At 38.8% G+C, this 19391-nt stretch overlaps 1 protein-coding gene across 3 annotated transcripts; it reads right to left on the reverse strand.

The window, feature by feature from the left end:
- Positions 1 to 603: 603 nt before the first annotated feature.
- Golga7 (golgin A7) lies at positions 604 to 17886 on the reverse strand. Of its 3 annotated transcripts, none has more exons than XM_020180023.2 (6): positions 17775 to 17886; positions 17350 to 17482; positions 11718 to 11870; positions 5814 to 5915; positions 4579 to 4641; positions 604 to 1999 (listed from the first exon to the last, which is right to left on the reverse strand). In XM_020180023.2, exons 2-5 carry the CDS (start codon positions 17458 to 17460, stop codon positions 4594 to 4596), a joined length of 414 nt encoding a protein of 137 aa, XP_020035612.1. In that variant the 5' UTR covers positions 17461 to 17482; positions 17775 to 17886; the 3' UTR covers positions 604 to 1999; positions 4579 to 4593. The 3 variants fall into 3 exon arrangements, with proteins under 3 accessions (XP_020035612.1, XP_020035610.1, XP_020035613.1); XM_020180021.2 differs by having other exon boundaries at positions 17723 to 17781; XM_020180024.2 differs by having other exon boundaries at positions 4579 to 4646; positions 17723 to 17781.
- Positions 17887 to 19391: the final 1505 nt, after the last annotated feature.

The following is a 19391-nucleotide window of genomic DNA, read 5'->3' on the forward strand; positions in this document are numbered from 1 at the left end:
GTGAATTAGATGTCTGCTATCCTCCTCACATGTCCATTTTAAGTATCACAGAACATACTGCTACATGTATTAGTTACTATTCATTTCACTGAATAGGAAAGAGATGCTGAAAATTTCCATATTGGAAAATAAGCTGACAAAATAAAAGTCAGAATATAGACCATCTTCTAAACTTTTATACTCTACAAATCTACCTCATTAAAAAAACCTGAATCATCAGATAATCCAAGATGGTGACAATAATTTTGATACTTTTCCTAATGAAACATTTCAATCTCTTTTTATACTTAAAAAAACACTTAACATTTGTTGATTTTTCACTATGCCAACGTATCTGCTCTCAGATCAAACATGTAAACAAGGGTTGAAGATATGGCTCAAGAGGCCTTGAAAGTGGGAGGCCTTGAGTTCAAATCCCAGTACTGCCAAAATAAACAAATGAAATAAAAATAAAAGCATGCAGTAAACAACTGAAAGGTGGGACCTGGTATAAGATGTTTAATACTAATCCACACTGTACTGGTGACTGCAGTTATAACTGCCAAATTTAATGCCATATATTTACTACTTTATCAAGCCACACCAAATATCACACAGAGGCAGTTTGTTTAAGAAAAGTTTTACTAATGTGTTAATATTTCAGCAAAGTTATTGCAACGGGTTTAAAAGGCAGACAGACACACTAAGGCTATAAAGTAACAAATGAATTTTATACAATTAAAATATTACACAGACCTGTGGGATTTATCAACTACCAGACTCAGAAATTAAATATGAAAGATTAAATCCAGTATTAGCACCTACAATATCTCTGAAAGTTAAACTTCTAACTGCTTCATTCTCTCCTAACATACTTCTTAACTTTCTTTCAAATACAGTGCTCTCAACTCCAAAAAGAATGAAGGGCCTAAGAAACTCCAATACTAAGGACATACATACTGAAGAGCTAGAAAAACTAACTCAGACTTGAGAGTTTAACTTGGAAGTCATTTAGCTACTTTACTTGAGCCAATCCTAAGATTTGTGTGCACTGAATACTGTATATGAGGAATCTGTGACTCATAAGGGTTGTCAGAAGGGTTAAAAATTAGCAATATACAGTATTATTCCTATCAAACTTTTTGTCATAAGTTATATTTATAACAAAACTATAATTAAAATATTTATTACACTTGTTTATTACACATTCAGGACAGAGCAGGGACATTTACATGTTTGATGGTTTAGCATCCACTTTATTGTGCTTACTTATTTGTGTAATGAACAAGCAACACATACCACATCTTTCCAACATTCAAGGTAATGCAATACTAACATAAAAGTCTCCAAAGAAAGGAACAGGAAATTACATTAAATACTGTTTTAAAAATTAGTAATAACTGCTATAAGACGACAAATAACATTATACTGTTATTTTCTTAAGTGAACTTCAGCTTGAGAAACATTAACAGCAGAAATAAATCTTAAGATCTGAATCATGGCAAAACTGGTAGTTCTTTGAAATCTGGGAGATGCATTGGCAAAACCACAGAAATAATACATGCTTCACCTGGAGCAAAGCCTTTTATTAATATGGGGGAATAAGACTGAACATTGGCTAAGATATGACCTGTTGAAGTCTAAAGCTACCTGGGAAACTGGCCCAAGGAATGAAGAGAACCAATGGCAATTTCTTACCTGGTGGCAGGTAAGAAATAAACTTTGGGCTGACCAACTGCATATTTTATTAAATGACTTTGAATAAGAAAAATGAAACGCTTCCTTTTGTTTTCTCAGAAACTAATCAAAAGATTACAGCATCCTACATAATTTGGAGACACAAAGTGGATGCGGAGTGACCAGGGGTCACTGCAGGTGTGGAATTTTAGAAAGTTAGTCCTTGGAGTAAATGGCACCGTGGCTCTGGCAGCAGATACAAAGGAATGATGCTCTTGAGAGGAGGTAGGGACACTCTGTGATCGGCCTGTGGATACATGAGGGTCCCAGCTGGAGGCAGGATCTGTAATTAGAGGTGAAAACTAAATGTTTTAGAAAGTGATGTTAAAAATAAACTTCTAAAACCATCTCTGTTACATGAAATGGTATAAGCTTATGACCTGGGGACAATGTTCATTAATCCAGGGTCCTATCTAAGAAAATACTGGAATCTATACTTGTCTAAGTCAGTGCATAGCCAAACAGTTTAGAAATAAAATCCTGTATAGATAGATCTCTGGCTAACACGTCACGAGAGGAGGCTGGTTAGTGCCAGCCATGGAGCCAGGCTGCCTTAATTACTACCTACTAGTTGTTTAACCTTGAATAATTAACTTCAGTTCTCTATGCCTCAGTTTCCTCATTTGAAAGACAGGGAACAGTATTTACATAGCAGAGTTGCAGTGTGATTATCATTTAGAGCAGTGCTGGCACGTAAGTGGCAACAAAATAGTTATATATACTCTCTCACTAATGTATTATGACAGAATCATATTTCATTTTTATATAAAGATAACATTATGAATGAAAACACCACTTTATCTAATAATAAAGATATAACAACAGATACATGATATTAAAAATTAAAAGGGGAAATTTGTCTAAAGTTCTTTTTTAAAAATAAAGGTCATCTGCATGGTTTTTGTATTTTTTTATTATATTGTTAATTCCCATAAAATAATACTTCAACCTGAAGACCCCTTGGTAGAAATGAATGTTATTCTTACAGTTGTCTACCCTGTCTTAGAGACAGCCCACACTAGATCCTGGAACTAAGGAACACAGCTCTGAAAACTAAATTGTGTTGAACAAAAATATTTGCATTCATGAAACTATCCAGAAGTTTCTAATGTAAATCTTTCTCATTTCAAAATTTCACAGTTGTTTGAATATTAGTAGATTAGCCTCTGGTGTGTAATTGCTCAAAACCCCATACCACCTCAGAAAAACATCTTATTAAGCAATAATAGCTGCAAGATGAATCATGACAAATGGGTTGTGCCAAGTCAATGCAGCTGCAATTGATAAAACAAACTTACTCCAATGGCACGTAACAAAAACCACACAGAGAGATCCTGGTGGCTCGTCTGAGAAATATCAGTTTGGAGATTGTACATGAGAAAATGTATGGACAAGTAAGCCTACGTGTTCCAAAACAAAGCCTTTTTAAAGAAATGAAACATATGGCAGAGGATGTCATTATTTAGATTTCTGGCTTTCAAGAACTCAGGTGATACACTGACTAGAGCTAAGAGAAGCAGTTTTGAAAATGTTGGATGATTTGTAGGATTCAGTAAGTGGAATGGAAGTAGACAACATGTACTTTAAAAATAGCTATTGAAAAAGAAGAGAACAGGATAGGCATCTAGCATACTGATGGACTCTTAAGTCTCTATATTCTTGCTGCTGCAAACACTGAAGAGGAAGCATGGGGTCAAAAACAGGCCTTTTATGGTTAATCACTTAGGTTCACATTCCAAGACTTGTTAACACGTGACCTTGAAATTTAATCTCTGTGTACCTCAGTTTGCTCATCTGCAAAGTGGGGAAAATTCATTGCATGGTTCTTTGAGATTTAGAAATACAATAACTGGCACATAGTAGGTCACCTAAAAATGTTAACTATTATTACTATTGTTGCCCTAGAAAGGAATATGTCTGCTTTGGTACATTGCTTGTGCTGCTAAATTAGTAACAGACACCTGCCAGCCAAGTCAATTAGAAAAACACAGCAGCAGAACACTTCTGTAGGGAGGCAAATAATTGAAACTGGCTGAAACAGGAAGTTTTACTGTGTCTCTTAGAAGGCTGGGCAAATATACTTACGGTCTTAACAAGCTCTGCCTGTAGATTCTTTGTTTCTCATTTATTAAAGGGCATTATCTGGACATATAAGAACATTAACATTCTAGAGCTGGGAGTGGTGGCACACACATGTAGTCCCAGCTTCTTGGGAGGTTGAAACAAGAGGGTTGTAAGTTCAAGGCCAGCAAGACCTATCTTAAAGAAAAAAGAGCTGGGGATATTAGCTTAGTGTAGAGCACTTGGCTAACGGTTCAATCCCTAGTATTGTGCACAACAAATTAAAAACAACAAAAAAAAAATTAATTCTATACAAAAGAATGAAACTTAAGGTTCTACCCATCAGGTAAAGTTTCAGGGCCCTGAAGTCACTTAAGTGTAACAAATGAAACACCCAGAGTCTCTCAAATTCCCCCTGGAATGTTCTTTGCTTATTAAAGTCATTTGTCATATGGGCAGGGGAGGGAATTGCTTAACTGATTCTTCTACATAAAACCCAACATTTAAGTGCCCAGGATAGTTTTGAAATATAAAAAACAAGCCAAATAAACCACTACCTGTAAATCAAAGTAACAACAAAACCAGTGTGATAATGATACAGAGGAAGCAAAACATGATTAAATGCTATTTCAGATAGAATTTGGTTACACACCCATTTTAAACATCAAGCTACCAGTGATTAGCTTAAGCTAATACAATGAATATAACACTATTTAACTGCATAATTTAATATTTACTACACAGGGAAAAGTCATATATACTTCCAAAACCTGCACATAAACCATGAGATTTCACATTTACCTTTAGTTTTATGGCTTATCTTCCACTGCTCAGGCCTCTGTCTTCATAAATGGTAATTTCAATCTAAGCAGCATGGCTGTTAAGAAAACACACTGTAGAAGATAACATATAAAAGGGAAAATGGGACTACAGCCAGGCGTGGTGATGCATGCATGCAATTCCACCACTCCAAGGTGCAGACAGGATGACTTAAATTTTAAGGCCAGCCTGAATTAGTAGTGAGACCATTTCTTAAAACAAAAACAGGGGGGGAAAAAACAAAAAACATCCAACTAAGCAAAAACAAAAACAAGGGGGCCCACAGCAAGATGATGGTATGTGGTCTGCACAGACTTTGCTTTCAATCTGCTTTATTTTTAAAGTATTAAAAATAATTTCCTATTTAAGTTAAATATGCTTTCCCACACTGCTGAAAATTTCAATAAACTATTCCACATAGTTCCTTCCCAAACACTAATGATTTTAAAAACAGCAATCTGGAAAGAATGCTTTATTTGTATATATTTCTTAACTGAGAATTCAAGGCAGTAATGAATTCAGGTGTTCAAAATGCCCAGAAATTATATGAAAACTTTTTCTTGGGAGAGGGTTCATGACCCCTAAGAGTTTAAGAATCATTGCTGCAAAGTATAATAAAACTGCTGAAATTATTATCAGCTGCAAGGGCTAAGATTATGTGACCCAGGTTTAAAAAAAAAAGATTTATTTACTCATTACTACTTCAGTTATCAAGCCAAATTAGCTTTTTTCAATTTTATTTACCAAATTCACTTAGTGATTTTCAAAGTTTACTGCCTCTAAAAATATGTACAGCATGTCAAAGGTAATGAAATTATACATCTGGCAGCTGTAACTGATTTGAACTAGTCAGATGAACCCGTGGAACTGCAATTCATTTGGATGACAAGTCTCACCACACATTACAGGTTTATACATTTCAAAGGAGCTTCAGGTTCAGAGTGTCTGCAGCTGAAATGCATTACTCATACAACCCCAATTATTACTACAAGATGCCCTCAGAACCACCAAGATGGGAACCAGAATACTAAACAATCCAGAGACCTGCGCAATGCAAAAGGCGGAAAGCCATGCTTTTAGAAAAAATGCTGGCAACAGGATACTTAGGTATATAAGTCACACAGAAACTTTCTAAGGCAAAGGTAAGAAATAGAAGTTAAATCCTCTCTAGCCAATGCCAAAGAGTACCATCAGATTTGATCTGGACTAAAAGATACAACTCGAAGTCCCCTCTCAATGGGGTCTGTCAGGAGGAGGCCTTGTGGAGCGTATATCTTCTCATTCTGTTCTTGAATATATTTGGAGACTTTCTTTAGAACCTGACAGAAAGAAACACCACAGCTTATTACAAATCTCATCAGATTTTCCTTGAAGTATCAGCTACAACTCAAAATATTTGGGCAGTGGAATAAGTTCTCAAGGAAAGTTATATGGATATTTTTAAGGCTGCTCTGGTTATCTGCCTCATAGATTGCATGGAACAGTGTGATAGTCTTCAATTTAAAAGTACCTTCAGCTGGGCGCTGGTGGCTCACGCTTATAATCCTAGCTATTCAGGAGGCAGAGATCAGGAGGATCGTGGTTCGAAGCCATGCTGGGCAAAAACTGGCATAACCCTATCTCGAAAAACACTTCACAAAAAACTAGGGCTGATGGAGTAGCTCAAGGTTGAAGGCCCTGAGTTCAAGCCCCAGTACCACAAAAAAGAAAAAAAAAAGTCAAAGAAAATGGAGAAAAAAACCAGATAGGATAAAAAAGAACTTCTGGAAATAGCCAAATCTCCAGCTTTAATAAGGGCAATTCTGAGATAGATAAGCTAGAAGGAAATAAATCTTAGTAGTTTTATCCAAAATGAAAGACTTACATGTTTTATTTCAGGCTCAAATCATCATAACCCTTTTCTGGCTCTAATGTTCAAAGAAACTTTGATCCATCTCTTTAAAAATCACCATATATTTCCTAAAATGCACCCTATCAGGAAATGATAAAGTCACAAATGTGATCACAACACAAAGGGGAAAAAGAACTGCATGAAAATAAAGTTGGAAATTAAGCAATGTCTTAAGTACCGGTATATAAAGGACCAGGCCAAAGTAGGGATGTTACAATTTAGATGCTATGCTAGAAACTGATTTAGAATTTAAAATTCTATGCAGTTAAATAAAAAGATTTTTCTTGGGGTTGGAGGTGTAGGCCAAGTGGTAGAGTGCCTACCTACCAAGCTCAAAGCCCTGAATTCAAACCCCAGTACCATCAAAATAAATAAATAAAAACATATCTAATATTCAGATTACATCTTTGTGAATAATACAATCTCAAGCTTAATTCTTTTATTAAAAGAGCACTCTGTATGGTTCCTTTTATCAGTTAAAAAGTTATTTCTAAAAAAGATTTTTTTCACTTAATTACCCGAAGCAATGCATATATCACTATCCCATTTTCAGCTCTCAAAGAATTTGAGATGTGCTTGGTCATTATGAGCAAAAAAACCTCTGCGGCACTAACTTTTATCAGAGTTTGCCAATCATCCTAAAGTAATGAACAGAAGGAGTAGCCCATAAAGGTGTCCAACTCAGGACTCTCAATCTTCTCTCCAATTTCCTTCTCCGCTCAATTGCCAGAACTGGAAACTGCAGACAGTCTTTTTTTCTCCCTAGTCCATTAACCCTGGAGGGGATAGTCAAAAAAATGCGTGCATAGCTGGTTTTGAAGAAAGGCTTCCTTCAGAACAGCTTTCCTCTTTTCTCTTTGGTATAGGTTACTAGCAAGAAAACAGCATTCCTTTATTTTATTCAAGCATAATTTTGCTGGGCCAAGTTTTTATTTAAACTTTAGTAACATTCATGTGTACTTGGGTGTAAGTTCAGAAAGAAAACAATTAGTTTTCTTTTTATCTAAGTTTCAAATCCTTTTATGCTACTTTGGTGAAGGCAGTACTGTCCTAAATAAGAAGCTTTCAAACCCTGTCTCTTTAGTAATAGTAAGCCATTAATATGGGTCAGCTCATCTGCCATACCAGACAGCACCAAGCACCAATCTCACCCCAGGAAACCTTGTGTTGACATTTTACTCACACTTTATTATTTGGGGTAAATCAATGTCAAAACAAACCATAATATTTAAAAAAGTACCAAATCCTCAACACAACTTCAATTTGTGTAATATTTACAAAATGAAACATTGAAAAGACTACTGTTCTGAGAACATTAAACTGGAGACAGCCCAGTGTAGACCTTCAAGAAAAACAGTCTGGGAGTTCAGTAACAACAGGACTTTAGCATTTTCAAAAAATACCCAAGTGTCCTTAACTGCTGATTTACAGATTACAGCACACAGGCAGAAGGGGTACTTTCTACTTGATAAACAAGGCAGACAGTTACTGAGGAGAGCCTTCTACTAGCTCATTTGTTCCCTAATTATAATGGATAGTGACAACAGAGAAACAACAATGAAGTCTTTATCTTCATTTCAAATCAATAAATAGCATGCTCTAGGGGAAAATGCATGAGTGTTCTAGCAAGTTTTAAAAGGCATTATTTACAATTTCAAAAAATTTAATCCAATGACAAAGTGTAAGCACATTTGGTTTACTGTTTGTAGACTAGGAATTTTAGCGTTTGAAACAATAGAGGCTAAATGACTCAACCATGTCTTTCATAAAGAAATAACAGTACAGAAATTTCTAGGGACAAATGGGAGAAGGAAGAGGACTGCTGTGCTTACTTACTACTTTTTATTTTATCAAAAATACAGATATACTGTACCTTAATTATTTCAGTTATTACCTTTAAATGATCTAGTTATTCATGTCTAGTTTCTAAAAATAAACATCTGTTTAAAAAATGTAGCCATGTTTTAATTGAAAGTTGCTAAGTGTTTTAGTATCCAAATCAACTAAAGATGGCTAAAAAAAGATCACTTATACATGAAATAAACACATCATATCAGATGCCAGGCCTTGAGGTGCATGCCTATAATTCCAGCACTGGGGAGAGTGAGGCAGAAGGATGGGAAGTTCCAGGCCAGCCTGGGCTACGGGTCAAGACTTCAAAAACAAAATGAAATGAAACCAAACATATACAGGAGACTTAGGTAGGGAGACCTTAGTCCAAAGCCAGACCCAGGCAAAAATGTAAGACCCTATCTTGAAAAATAAAGAAAAAAGGTCTGGGGGTGTAGTGGAACACTTGCTTGGCAAACAAGAGGCACTGAGTTCCAACCCCAGTTATCACAGAAACAAAAAATCTTGCATGAGCTCACAAATATCTGATTAAAACTTACACACATATTAACTTCACTAAAAAGTCTATCTCAAAAAAACAATGTTTATTCAGCATTTACCATATTGGGAAGGAATATGTAAATTCTAAGATCCCTTTTATAGTGAGAGAACTCCAAGAGATGAATGTGTCCAAGATCCTTTAACTAGGGCTGGCGAAGTGGCTCATAGTGCTAGAACACCTGAGTTCAAACCCCTGTATGGCCAAAAATAAATAAATAAAAAGATTCTCTAACTACTGCTCTAAGTACTATGACTTGGTCGGTACCCAATTATTAATTTCTTTTTACACCTGACTTTCTAGGAGATATTTGTACCTATTTCAGAAAATACATACAGATAAATAAAAGCTAACTAAACTTTTATCAACGAATTAAAAGACACAGTGAAACGATCGCTCAGGCCTCCAGCATGCCACTAACCACAAGCAACACCTTCTGGAGGAGGTGTTTCTACTTTAACTAGCATCATGGATGCATCTTTAAATGAACACTGCTGATCACCATGTTTATTCACATGCCTTCAACTTACTCTTCTCCCCTATATTCAGCTCCTCCAAGTCTTGTTTCTACCACCAGCATATCCCTTGAAGTCACTCTCCTCTGTCACTCCACAGTGCCATATTCCTAGCCCAAGCAGTGATCACCTTTGCCTGAACTTCTGTGGGCTCCCTAACTTGTTTCCCCATTTCCACTCCTACACTTTCTCCTAGAGAGCAAACAGATCTCTTTTAAAATGAAAATACCACTTTTCTGCTTAAAACCTTGGAGTAGCTTCCTTTTGTACAAGAAATAAAATCTACGTCTTTCCCAGGACTATGAATTAATGTACGGCACCTCTCCAAATTCATCTCTAGTCATTCCTGCCCTTCCTCCCAGGCAACACCATCATTGTTCAGTTCAAGCTCCCTGGCCTTTTGTTTGAGTGGCACAGGGCTCTTCGTCCTTCATGGAGCATCATCTAAATGTCATCGCATCAGAGAACTTTTTTGGTCACACAATCTAAATTAGGCTCCTCCCTTTATTTTCTATCACAGGCCACTTTGTTTCCTTATCACAACTTAAAATTTTGTTGGTTTTACTTCCTTCCTTGCTATTGTCAGTTTGTTACCATTAAATTATAAACTCCACAAATGGGTCAGCAATCATGTTTGCCTTGTTTGGTTACATTTCTGGCACTGTGTTTGATGCACTGCTTGGCACATAGTAGGCCTTCAATAAATATGAAATTTAATGAGTTCCCTGACCCTTTATTCGCCAAATATATTAAAAAGCTACTAAGACTGAACACAGACTAAAAGCTGACACTGATCCTTGGTAACTTCTGATTTGAAAGTTAAACAGTAATAAAAAGCTGCTTCTCAAAGAACATAAACTACTACCTTAGTTACTGTTTTTAATATGAGTTTTTTATTAGTGTTTATTAATTGTACAAAAATACTTTTACATAAGATAGAATTGTAAGTAAGACTCAGAGTGCGTATCAGGATGCTAGTTAAGAATACAGCATCACTTTTAGTCATCAGCTCACAATATTTTAGGTGCTCCCTACCACATGGAGTATGAGACAATCATTGGGACACTTCTGTGAGGTGGGGCATAATACAGATGGTATTCTTAGTCTTTCATTCTCTAAACATTGTCAGAATTTAGAGATGTGTTCAGACTTTACTGTGATGAACTTAAAGTCATTTATTTCACATATCTAAAGAGTACCCAATATACCCAAAGCATAGTGTTAGGCATTAAGAGGGATACAAAAGTGGTTAAGAGTTTGTGCATAGTTGAAGGGCAAAGAAAACAAGAACCTAAACTGCTATATTCCAAGGTAAAGAGTGCTAAGTGCCAGAAAAGGGATATTAGTCAAATGTTTCAGGGACTCAGAGGAGAAAGAGTTCTGATTAGAAGAGAAGTTAGATGGAAGTGGGAAACAAGAGACTGGTGGTATTTGAATATGGGAGGAATGCCAGTCTCAGTGGGGGAAAATCACAGACAGGATCTTTGGTGACTGGTAAGTACTCAAGTTTGGCTGTCAAAGTAAGTGAAGGAAGGGATGGTAGACAGAGCTGGGAAGGCAAGTTGAGAGATTAGCCTGAGGATTGTGAACCTGACCCAATAACAGTAACTGGGAAGGTCTTGGCAGGAGTGGCAGGGGAAGTAAGGATGTGATTTATGAAGTCAGCAGCAGACAGGTAGAAAATGTGAAAGACAAGACAAAGTCAGGAGACTATATTAATAGCCTAGGAGAGAAGTAATAGGGGTGCAAACTGGGAGAGTGCAGAGGAAATCATGAAAAGTTAGTGAATGGGAAAATGAAAGATATTTCAGTCTTTAATAATTACTATTTCTTCCCTCTTCTTTCCTCACACCTAAAGAAAGTACTAAAAAGACAGAGGTACTATTAAATAAAATGGAGAGGTGGGAGGTTTGAACTATGGCCATCTCAAGTTGAGAAATCAGCTACTCTGGATCTAGAAGGCAGCTGGAAAGAGGAAACAAGAACTCAGGTGGGAGGAAAAGACTAAAGTTGGAAATCTGGGCAAACAATGTACAAGGATTCTCAGAAAGCTAGATAGAATAAGAAAACACATTTTCTACATTCACCTTAAGTGTAGGCCAGTCTGAACAACTAACATGTTATCTCCAAGTAAACATGCCAACTGTGACCTGTTTCTGAAATGCTTGGACTCATTCCTTTATATGATTTGGACACAGGAAAAAACAAAATCAGAGTATTTATAAATACTTTTATAAGATTTCTGGCAATCATGTAAACATAAACATGTAACCAACTCACCATCCTTATGATTTAAGAGATTTTGTGAACACAAATGTAGACGTACCTTCTCATAATGAGTTTCCATGCATAAGAAGATGGTATATGCTGTTAAACAAGCCAGACAGCCTTCAAGGTATGACTGACCCCCAAGCTTCTCTGCTTCTGCATAAAGGTTATTCAGAGTTCGAACGGTTTCTTCAAATTGCTGCCTGTCAATCTTCAAGGAGAAAAGGAATTTAGTTACGATTTTTTTTTTTTTGCAGTGCTGGGGATCAAACTCAGGGCCAAGAGCTCTACTACTGAGTTACATCCCCAGCCCTAGGAAAAGAATTTAAAGGTAAGTTTTGGAAAAAAAGATTAGTAACTCATCAATGCTTGCTATCAGTAATTTACCATGTTGTTCTGACAACACTCCTAATGTAAAAGTCAGCAAATACTTTTTTAGTGATTAAATCTGGACCTAAGTTATTGAGGCTGTTGGGTGTTAGTTTAATTTTATCTATGTTATGGGCACTGAATATCTTCAAGGCTCAAAATGTTACTTGTTTATTCTGAATTTCTTTCTTTTTTTGGGTGGTACTGAAGTTTGAATTCAGAGCCCTGCATCTGTTAGGCAGGCACTCTACTACTGAAGCCATCCTCACCTTTTTTTCCCCCAGTCCTTTTTGCTGTAGTTGTTTTTCTAATAGGACTCAATTTATGCCTGACCCATGATCCTATTTATGCTTCCTGCTAGCTGGGATGACAGCTGCATGGTACCATGCTCACCTTTTTGACTGACTGACATGGGATCTCCTGAACTCCACTTTGCCAGGCCAGCCTCAAACTGTGATCCTCCCAAGCTCTACATCCTGAGTAGCTAGGATTATAGACACTTGGTTAACAAATACAATTTACCAAATCACTCTAGAGCTTCTCCTACATAGCACCTCCCTTATTCCTAAAACTAATAGCTATTTACTGATGAATTATCTCTTTTATGAAGTCTTTAAATAAAAATAGACTCAGGAGGGGAGAAAAAAGAACTTCAATATACAGTAAAAGATAAAATATTTCCAAGAACTTTTATTTATTTATTTTTGGTAGTACTGGGGCTTGAACTCAGATCTAGCAAGTTCTCTATCACTTGGGACATATTTCCAGCCCTTTTTACTTTAGTTTATTTTTCAGATCTTGGACTTCCTGCCTCCTCCAACTTTTTTTCTGTTAAGATGGGGTCTTACTAACTTTTTGCCTAGGCTAGCCTCAACCCTCCTGATCTCCCCTCATAAGCAGTTGGGATTACAGGCATGAGCCACTGTGTCTGGCTTCCAAGAAAGCATAAACAATTTATGATTTTCCTTAATCTATTAAGACTTCTCAGGTTAGAAGCAGCTGTAATCATTGTTTTATCCTTAGTGTGGAAAACTGTAGGTCTTAATGAACAAATGGCATGAGAAAATTTAATGTAACCTTGAACATGCTTTTGGTGTTACCTGTTTTTCAAAAAGAGCTATGTTAAATTATTTTAGAATATTTCAAGTTTCTGACAAGGGCTGGGTGGGAAGAGATGGTTCTAAAAGCTTGGGCAGCATTCTTCATTGCTCTATCACTTTAAGATGTAGCATCAAGGCTGGTTAGCTAGGAACCTAAGTCACAGTATCCCTTCCCTCAAAACAGACTGAGAAGAACAGCTCAGCGAATAAACGTTAAAGTGTTATATTCAACTAATTATGCCTAAATTAATGTCTTTAGTTTATTCATCAGTGAATCAAGTCTAAATAATTTTAATCACGTTTTATTTGCCTACAATGTTATGACTTGGTAAATTCTCTTCAATTATTTATGTTTCTTCTCCCTCTATCCCCATTCCAATACTAAGGATTGAACACAGGACCTTGCAAGTGCTCTACACTTGAGCTATTTCCACAGCTCTTTTTGTTTTTGAGATAGGGTCCTGCTAACTTTGCCAACGTTGGTCCTAAACTCATCTTTTTGCTCTGCCTCCAAGTGCCACCACACCCAATTTAAGCTTCTTTATATACAATATAATTCAAAACCATGGGATCCAACCCAGCATCACTTTTTTCTTTCAGATTGGAATTACTGTTCAGATCAGCAACACTAATTCTTAAGTTGTTGTGAGATTGCAATGCTTTACAGGATGGAGGCAAATCCAGGCCAGTTAAATGGAAAGAAGGGAAAAAAACAGTAAATGTCAAGAAGTTTTTGAGCAGCTGGGGGTGTAGGTCATGTAGCTCACTGGTAGAATCCATGCTTAACATGTGTGAGGCCCTGAGTTTAATCTTCAACACCATACCAAAAAAAAAAAAGTTTCTAAAAGGTCATTATGAAAAAGGGGATTTAAAAAAAAAAGCCTAGAAGGGAGCAGTAAAAGCAAATATTAAGTCACACACTCCATAATGTTTTGGTTAATGGATTGCGTATCAATGGCCCCATAAGATTATAATGGAGCTGGCCTGGCAGAGTGGCTCAAGGGATACAGCACCTGTGCAGCAATTATAGGGCCCTGAGTTCAAACTCCAGTACCACCTAAATAAATAAATGCTGGGGTAAACAAACCTCCTGTGCTGTCAGTCTTACAAGAAGTACAGCACATACCACTTTGTATGGTACCTAGCACTTAATTTAAAATGATAACACAAGACTGTATTACTGACTTATGTATATTCTACGCTATATCTTTTATTGTTATTTTGTAGTGTGCTTCGTCCTCAGCACATCAGCAGCAGCCTTTTATGCTTCACGTTTGTACAGGCACGCAGCGCTACCACCTAATGACGCACTTGCCACAAAGTGTCTCTGATATTAGTGACACACATCTGTACTTGAGTTGGAAGAGCTCAAAAGAACAAATTTAGGCATTTTTATCTACCACATCTGGTCCCTATGAAGATAGCTATTTATTGTTCTCCCAAAGGCCCCTGGACATTGATACAGGAACTGTAACAAACTCTGGAGATATGTGGACCAATAAATACTGAAAGTCAGAATGGAAATAAGGAGTCAGGCTCATTTTCTCAAGATTCTTGTTTTGAATGAACTACATGGTACTGAAGCTTAAAGTGATCACAAAACCAAGGTGGCAGATATAGAGGTAAAAATTTAAAAGCATGCAGGAGAACAATTATAGTTCTCAATTACAGTTCACTCTTTTTTCTTCTTTCTACACTAAGGGTGACTAAGACATCTATCTGCATTTTGGCTGAAGTGAGAATAAAGCTTCCTTTAAAGAACTGTTTGGGTAACAAAGCACTAAGCATCATATCCTAACAGGTAGTGGAGAAAGTACACTTGTTAACAGAAGCTGTCCACACTCTAAATTAAAGGGTGCAAATGTAGGCATTTTTTAATGCTTTAAAGTAATAGAAAATATTTGTATATAGTTTCTTCTTCTATTAAGTTGCAACTGTGATGTTCTCACAAAAGGAAAACCAGCCCCAGTGGCAGCACAATCAGTAACATTTCTAAGGTAAGTGGCACAGAAACAAAAGAACCTTTCAATTTCTGATCACACAAAGCAAGGAAAACTTACAATTGAAGTTTAATCTCAACACAAGAAAGAAAAAAAATCAAAGCTTTTCCAACTGGTTTAAAGTCTAAGCTAGTGTTTTGACCAAAACATTTCTTTTTAAAAAAGAAAAAGAGTTCAAAGTCACAACTGAATAGCAACATATAATCCCACACAGTACTCAGTACCACAAGCATTTTTGGGCTATATAAAGTTAAAGCACAAAAGGACTCCAAAATTTAGCAACATCAATTTCCTGTAACAATCAGTGGAGAATTTTGACTATGTGGTGCTTCTGTATTTAGACTGTAAAAGAAAGGCTCTACCACACACACAGTGAGTGGATGGCTAGTATCTGATTCTGCATATGCACATTTGGTTCAACTGTGAGGTGGAAGTTTGACTTTTAAACTTGTGATGTCAAATTATTATTATTATTTTTGTGATACCAGGGCTTGAACTCAGGGCCTACACCTTGAGCCACTCTACCAGCCCTTTTTTGTGACGGGATTATTTTGAGATAGGGTCTCACGAACTATTTGCCAGGGCTGGCTTTGAAACACAATTCTCCTGATCTCTGCCTCGCGAATAGCTAGGCTCATAGGTGCCAGCCTATGATGGCAAATTACTTTAAAGCAACATTCTGTAGCTCTAGCAACTTGTCTAGATTGAACTAGTTTAGCAACTTGTTCAATCTCTACTTGTTCGAAACACAGTGGCAATGTCCACCTACTGTCAAACTGATTTAACTAAAACATTACTGACAACAAAATGCAACCTTTAAATGACATTTTACAAAGAAGTAAATTTACACTTTTTGTTTTGAGACAGGATCTTGCTATGTAGCCCAGGCTGGCTTTGATCTTGAGATCCTCCAGCCTCAGCCTCCTGAGTGCTGGGATTTCAGGAATGCATCCACTATGCCTGGCTTGCACAATGTCTTTCTAAGGCATGTTTGTGGTTGAACATATTTGTGTTATTAACCTGCCTCTGGTTATAAATCAAGCTGAAGGAAATTATAAATGACCACTGTTCATTTTCTAACATTGGCAATCAGGTAGAGCAACCCACTTTGATATAAGCTGACTTTACTTTTGATGCCAGGGAGTGAACGCAGGGCCTCCACACATGCAAAGCACAAGCTGTAGCACTGAGCTACACCCCAGCCTACAAACTGACTTTAAATGGCGGCTACACATTTCTCTAGTAGACACTCATCTCCACCCACTTACTCTATGACCAGCATTTCTTAGCCCCACACCCACGTCACGCCTAATTGACTCGCAGTCCGTCACCCTCCCTATCAAAGACTAAAGAGCCACAAAACTTGCTGTCAACTAATCAGAAATTGACCTCTGAACAGGAACCAGAATCTAAGTAACATAGCTTAAGACCAAAAGAATTGTTCTTTGGTTAGGTTTACACATGTGAGCACAACACACACACACACACTCCATCGAACTTTTACAACAGGAAAAAAACGGGGGGGTGGGGGGGAGGAAGGGGAGGAGTTAAATTGAAGAACAAATCGCCTTCTTCCATTTCTGTAGGCAAGGTTGACCAAAGCACCTACATCTTGATGACAGTTTAGATTTGCAAGCAGAACACATAGCTCCCAGTGATCACAACTGGGAGTGCCGAATTTAAGGCCTTGTCAGAGACATTTTCCTATACATGTAATGCTCTACGTTTTTGAGGTTCCAAGAAGGCCTGTCTGCACTGCCTGGCACAGAACTAATAAGCCCTTTCAGCTGAACAGTGCGCCCAGCATAGTGACCACAAATGCCAGTCATGTGTATATGATGATGCTTTCTCTTGGTGGAGGTGGGAGGTTATAGCTTACAACATGCTGACTGAGATGGCCTGGAGCCTCAGGAATTAGCTCGTCACTGCTGCCAATCACCCGGGATGGGGGCAGCAGGGTAAGAAGGCCGCAGGATACAGAATGCGGGCACTGCACTCCATCAAGTTCTATAGATCACACCCCGGAGTTTGGCCTGTTCTTTCTCCTCCAAGCGCTGATAGAACCTTCTTCGTACACCTCTGTCCACAACCCACTTCGGTCTGCCCCTCCCCAGAATCCTAAGACGTTCAGCGGGCCGAAAATCGGCCCGTACCCCCTCCCAACCCCTGTGAAGTCCCCCTCCCTCGCCCCGGGGCAGGTGCGGGGCGACAGGCGGCGTACCCTGTTCTCCAGCTCCGCGGGGAACTTGGTCTGGAACTGGCAGCGTGTGCCACTGCTGTAGTCTCGTTGAATGAATACTTTCCCGGACACTGGCGCCTGCTGCGGCCTCATGGCGAGGACAGGACCCGCCGCACTGCGAGTTCGGGAAGGAGGGCACCACCGGTCAGATCTTGGGCCTGGATCCGGGACAACAGTCCGCCAGGCCCCTGGGCCTACCCACCGCCCAAAGAAGCCCAAGGCCTCCCCCTTCGCGCTCCCCTTCACCCATGCTGTTGCAGCGGGCCTTCAACTACCGCCCCAGCCCAAGTCCCGCGCCCCCCCCCCCCCCCCGCCCCCCCCCGCCACAGCCCGGTTCGACCCGGGAAACACCAACCCGCCTCCTCCTGCCCTCCAGCTGCTGTCGCACCGCCTTTGCCGTCACTTACGTTCTGCCGCAAAAAGCCTCTTTCCCCGCCCCTCAGTTCAGCCTCGGGCCTTAAGTCTATGCCTCGCCTTCTCCTTCGGCCGTAAAGCGACTTTTCTGCGTCTGCGCGCTGAGGTGAGGCGCTGGGGGAAAGCCCCACCTTCTGCGCAGAAGGCGGAGTCTTTCCGGAAGGAAGAGGGCGGTGGAGGCGGGGCAGGGACACCTGTGGAAAGCTGAGACTGTCCGAGGGTTCTGGGGTTTGAGCGGTTTGAGAAGTGGGATTTCTCGCATGTGTCGTGATGAGGTAGTTCTGATTTTAAGAGTACTTTCATTCTGGATTGGACGTCGCTGCTTACGTGTGTGCACTACCCACCTCAATCACAAACCCCGACAACGCAACACTCCACCCCCAAGTCTCAGACTCGAAACAGTGTTCCCCTATTTTCAGAAACAGAAAGCAAGCTACTAGGGATGCACTTGGTCCCTTGAGAAGCTCTTGAAACAGAGCCCGAGGAAGACAGGATAATCTGCCTGGCCCACATTCTCAAGCATTACCCCCCTCCAACTCTTCCCCGAGGCGCTGGCTTTCTTCACCCCAAAGATTTGTACCCAACACCTCATTATTGCCTGCGCCCCTCCTGGACAAGCAGTTCTACTCTTCATGGCCCTCACTTTTACTCAGCATCTCTGCAAGGCAGCCGGAGAAACCACCCTACCTCTGTCTGGTGTTTCTTGGCTAATATGACTCGTTAGCACCTCTGTCTGATTCTGCTTTTATATATCTACGTTGGTCTCTTATTGTATTTTTAAAACAGCTTTATCAAAATACAAAGGGTGTGTGGATTTTGGGGAGCCGCGGATTGGTAAAAGAATTTATCAAGACAGAGTAGGAAAAAAGCAAAGATTTATTAGGACGCCATTGAGAGGGAAGTAGCTATGCAAAGGAGCTTAGCCAGGGAGATAGGGTTGAGAATAGGTTTTCTACCTCGGTTAGGCCACTTTGGTTGGCTGTCTTCTTTTTTGTAGACCTGTTGATTGGTTGTTTTTTCCTGGGATCATGGTTTGTATTTCACTGGCAGGAACATCTCCTGAGCTGGACCTCTGCTTTCTCACTCCATCTAACACTTGATATTTTGTTACCTCTATACCTCCATAAATGGGGGGCTTTCTTTCACAAATGGCTTACAATAAGCCACTCATTTAAAGCAAACAATAAGTTCTAACATGTTTATACCTATAAACCATCACACCAAGATAAAAAACATTCATCACCTCAAAAAGTCCTCATTCTTCTCGTTTTCTGCACAGGCACTGATCTTCCTGTCATTATGCATTAGTTTTCATTTTACATAAATAGAATTAATTTTAGATAAAATTACATTAATTTTGCATGAATCAAATCATAGTATATGATGACACTTTTTTGTCTGGCTTATTTCACATAGTCTATTTTGAGGTTCATCTGTTGTGTTATCAATAATTAATTCCTTTTTGATGCTAGGTAGTAAGTCCATTGTGTGGATATCCCAGTTTATTCATTCACTTATCGGGTATTTCCAGTTTTGGAGTATTGCAAATAGAGCTGCTATACAGACCTTCATCTACAAGCCTTTGTATGAATGTATGTTTTTACTTCTCT

The sequence above is a fragment of the Castor canadensis genome, chromosome 14 (assembly GCF_047511655.1).
Source record: "Castor canadensis chromosome 14, mCasCan1.hap1v2, whole genome shotgun sequence".
In the NCBI taxonomy this organism is placed as follows: domain Eukaryota; kingdom Metazoa; phylum Chordata; class Mammalia; order Rodentia; family Castoridae; genus Castor; species Castor canadensis.

What these genes read in the sequence shown, in the direction of transcription:
- Golga7 (XM_020180023.2), bottom strand. Translation starts at nt 17,460, where the DNA reads ATGAGGCCGCAGCAGGCGCCAGTGTCCGGGAAAGTATTCATTCAACGA. An exon ending in CCGCGGAGCTGGAGAACAGG is followed by an intron (nt 11,871 to 17,349) that starts GTACGCCGCCTG and finishes TTCTCCTTGAAG; the next exon opens with ATTGACAGGCAGCAATTTGA. An exon ending in TGGAAACTCATTATGAGAAG is followed by an intron (nt 5,916 to 11,717) that starts GTACGTCTACAT and finishes TCTTTCTGTCAG; the next exon opens with GTTCTAAAGAAAGTCTCCAA.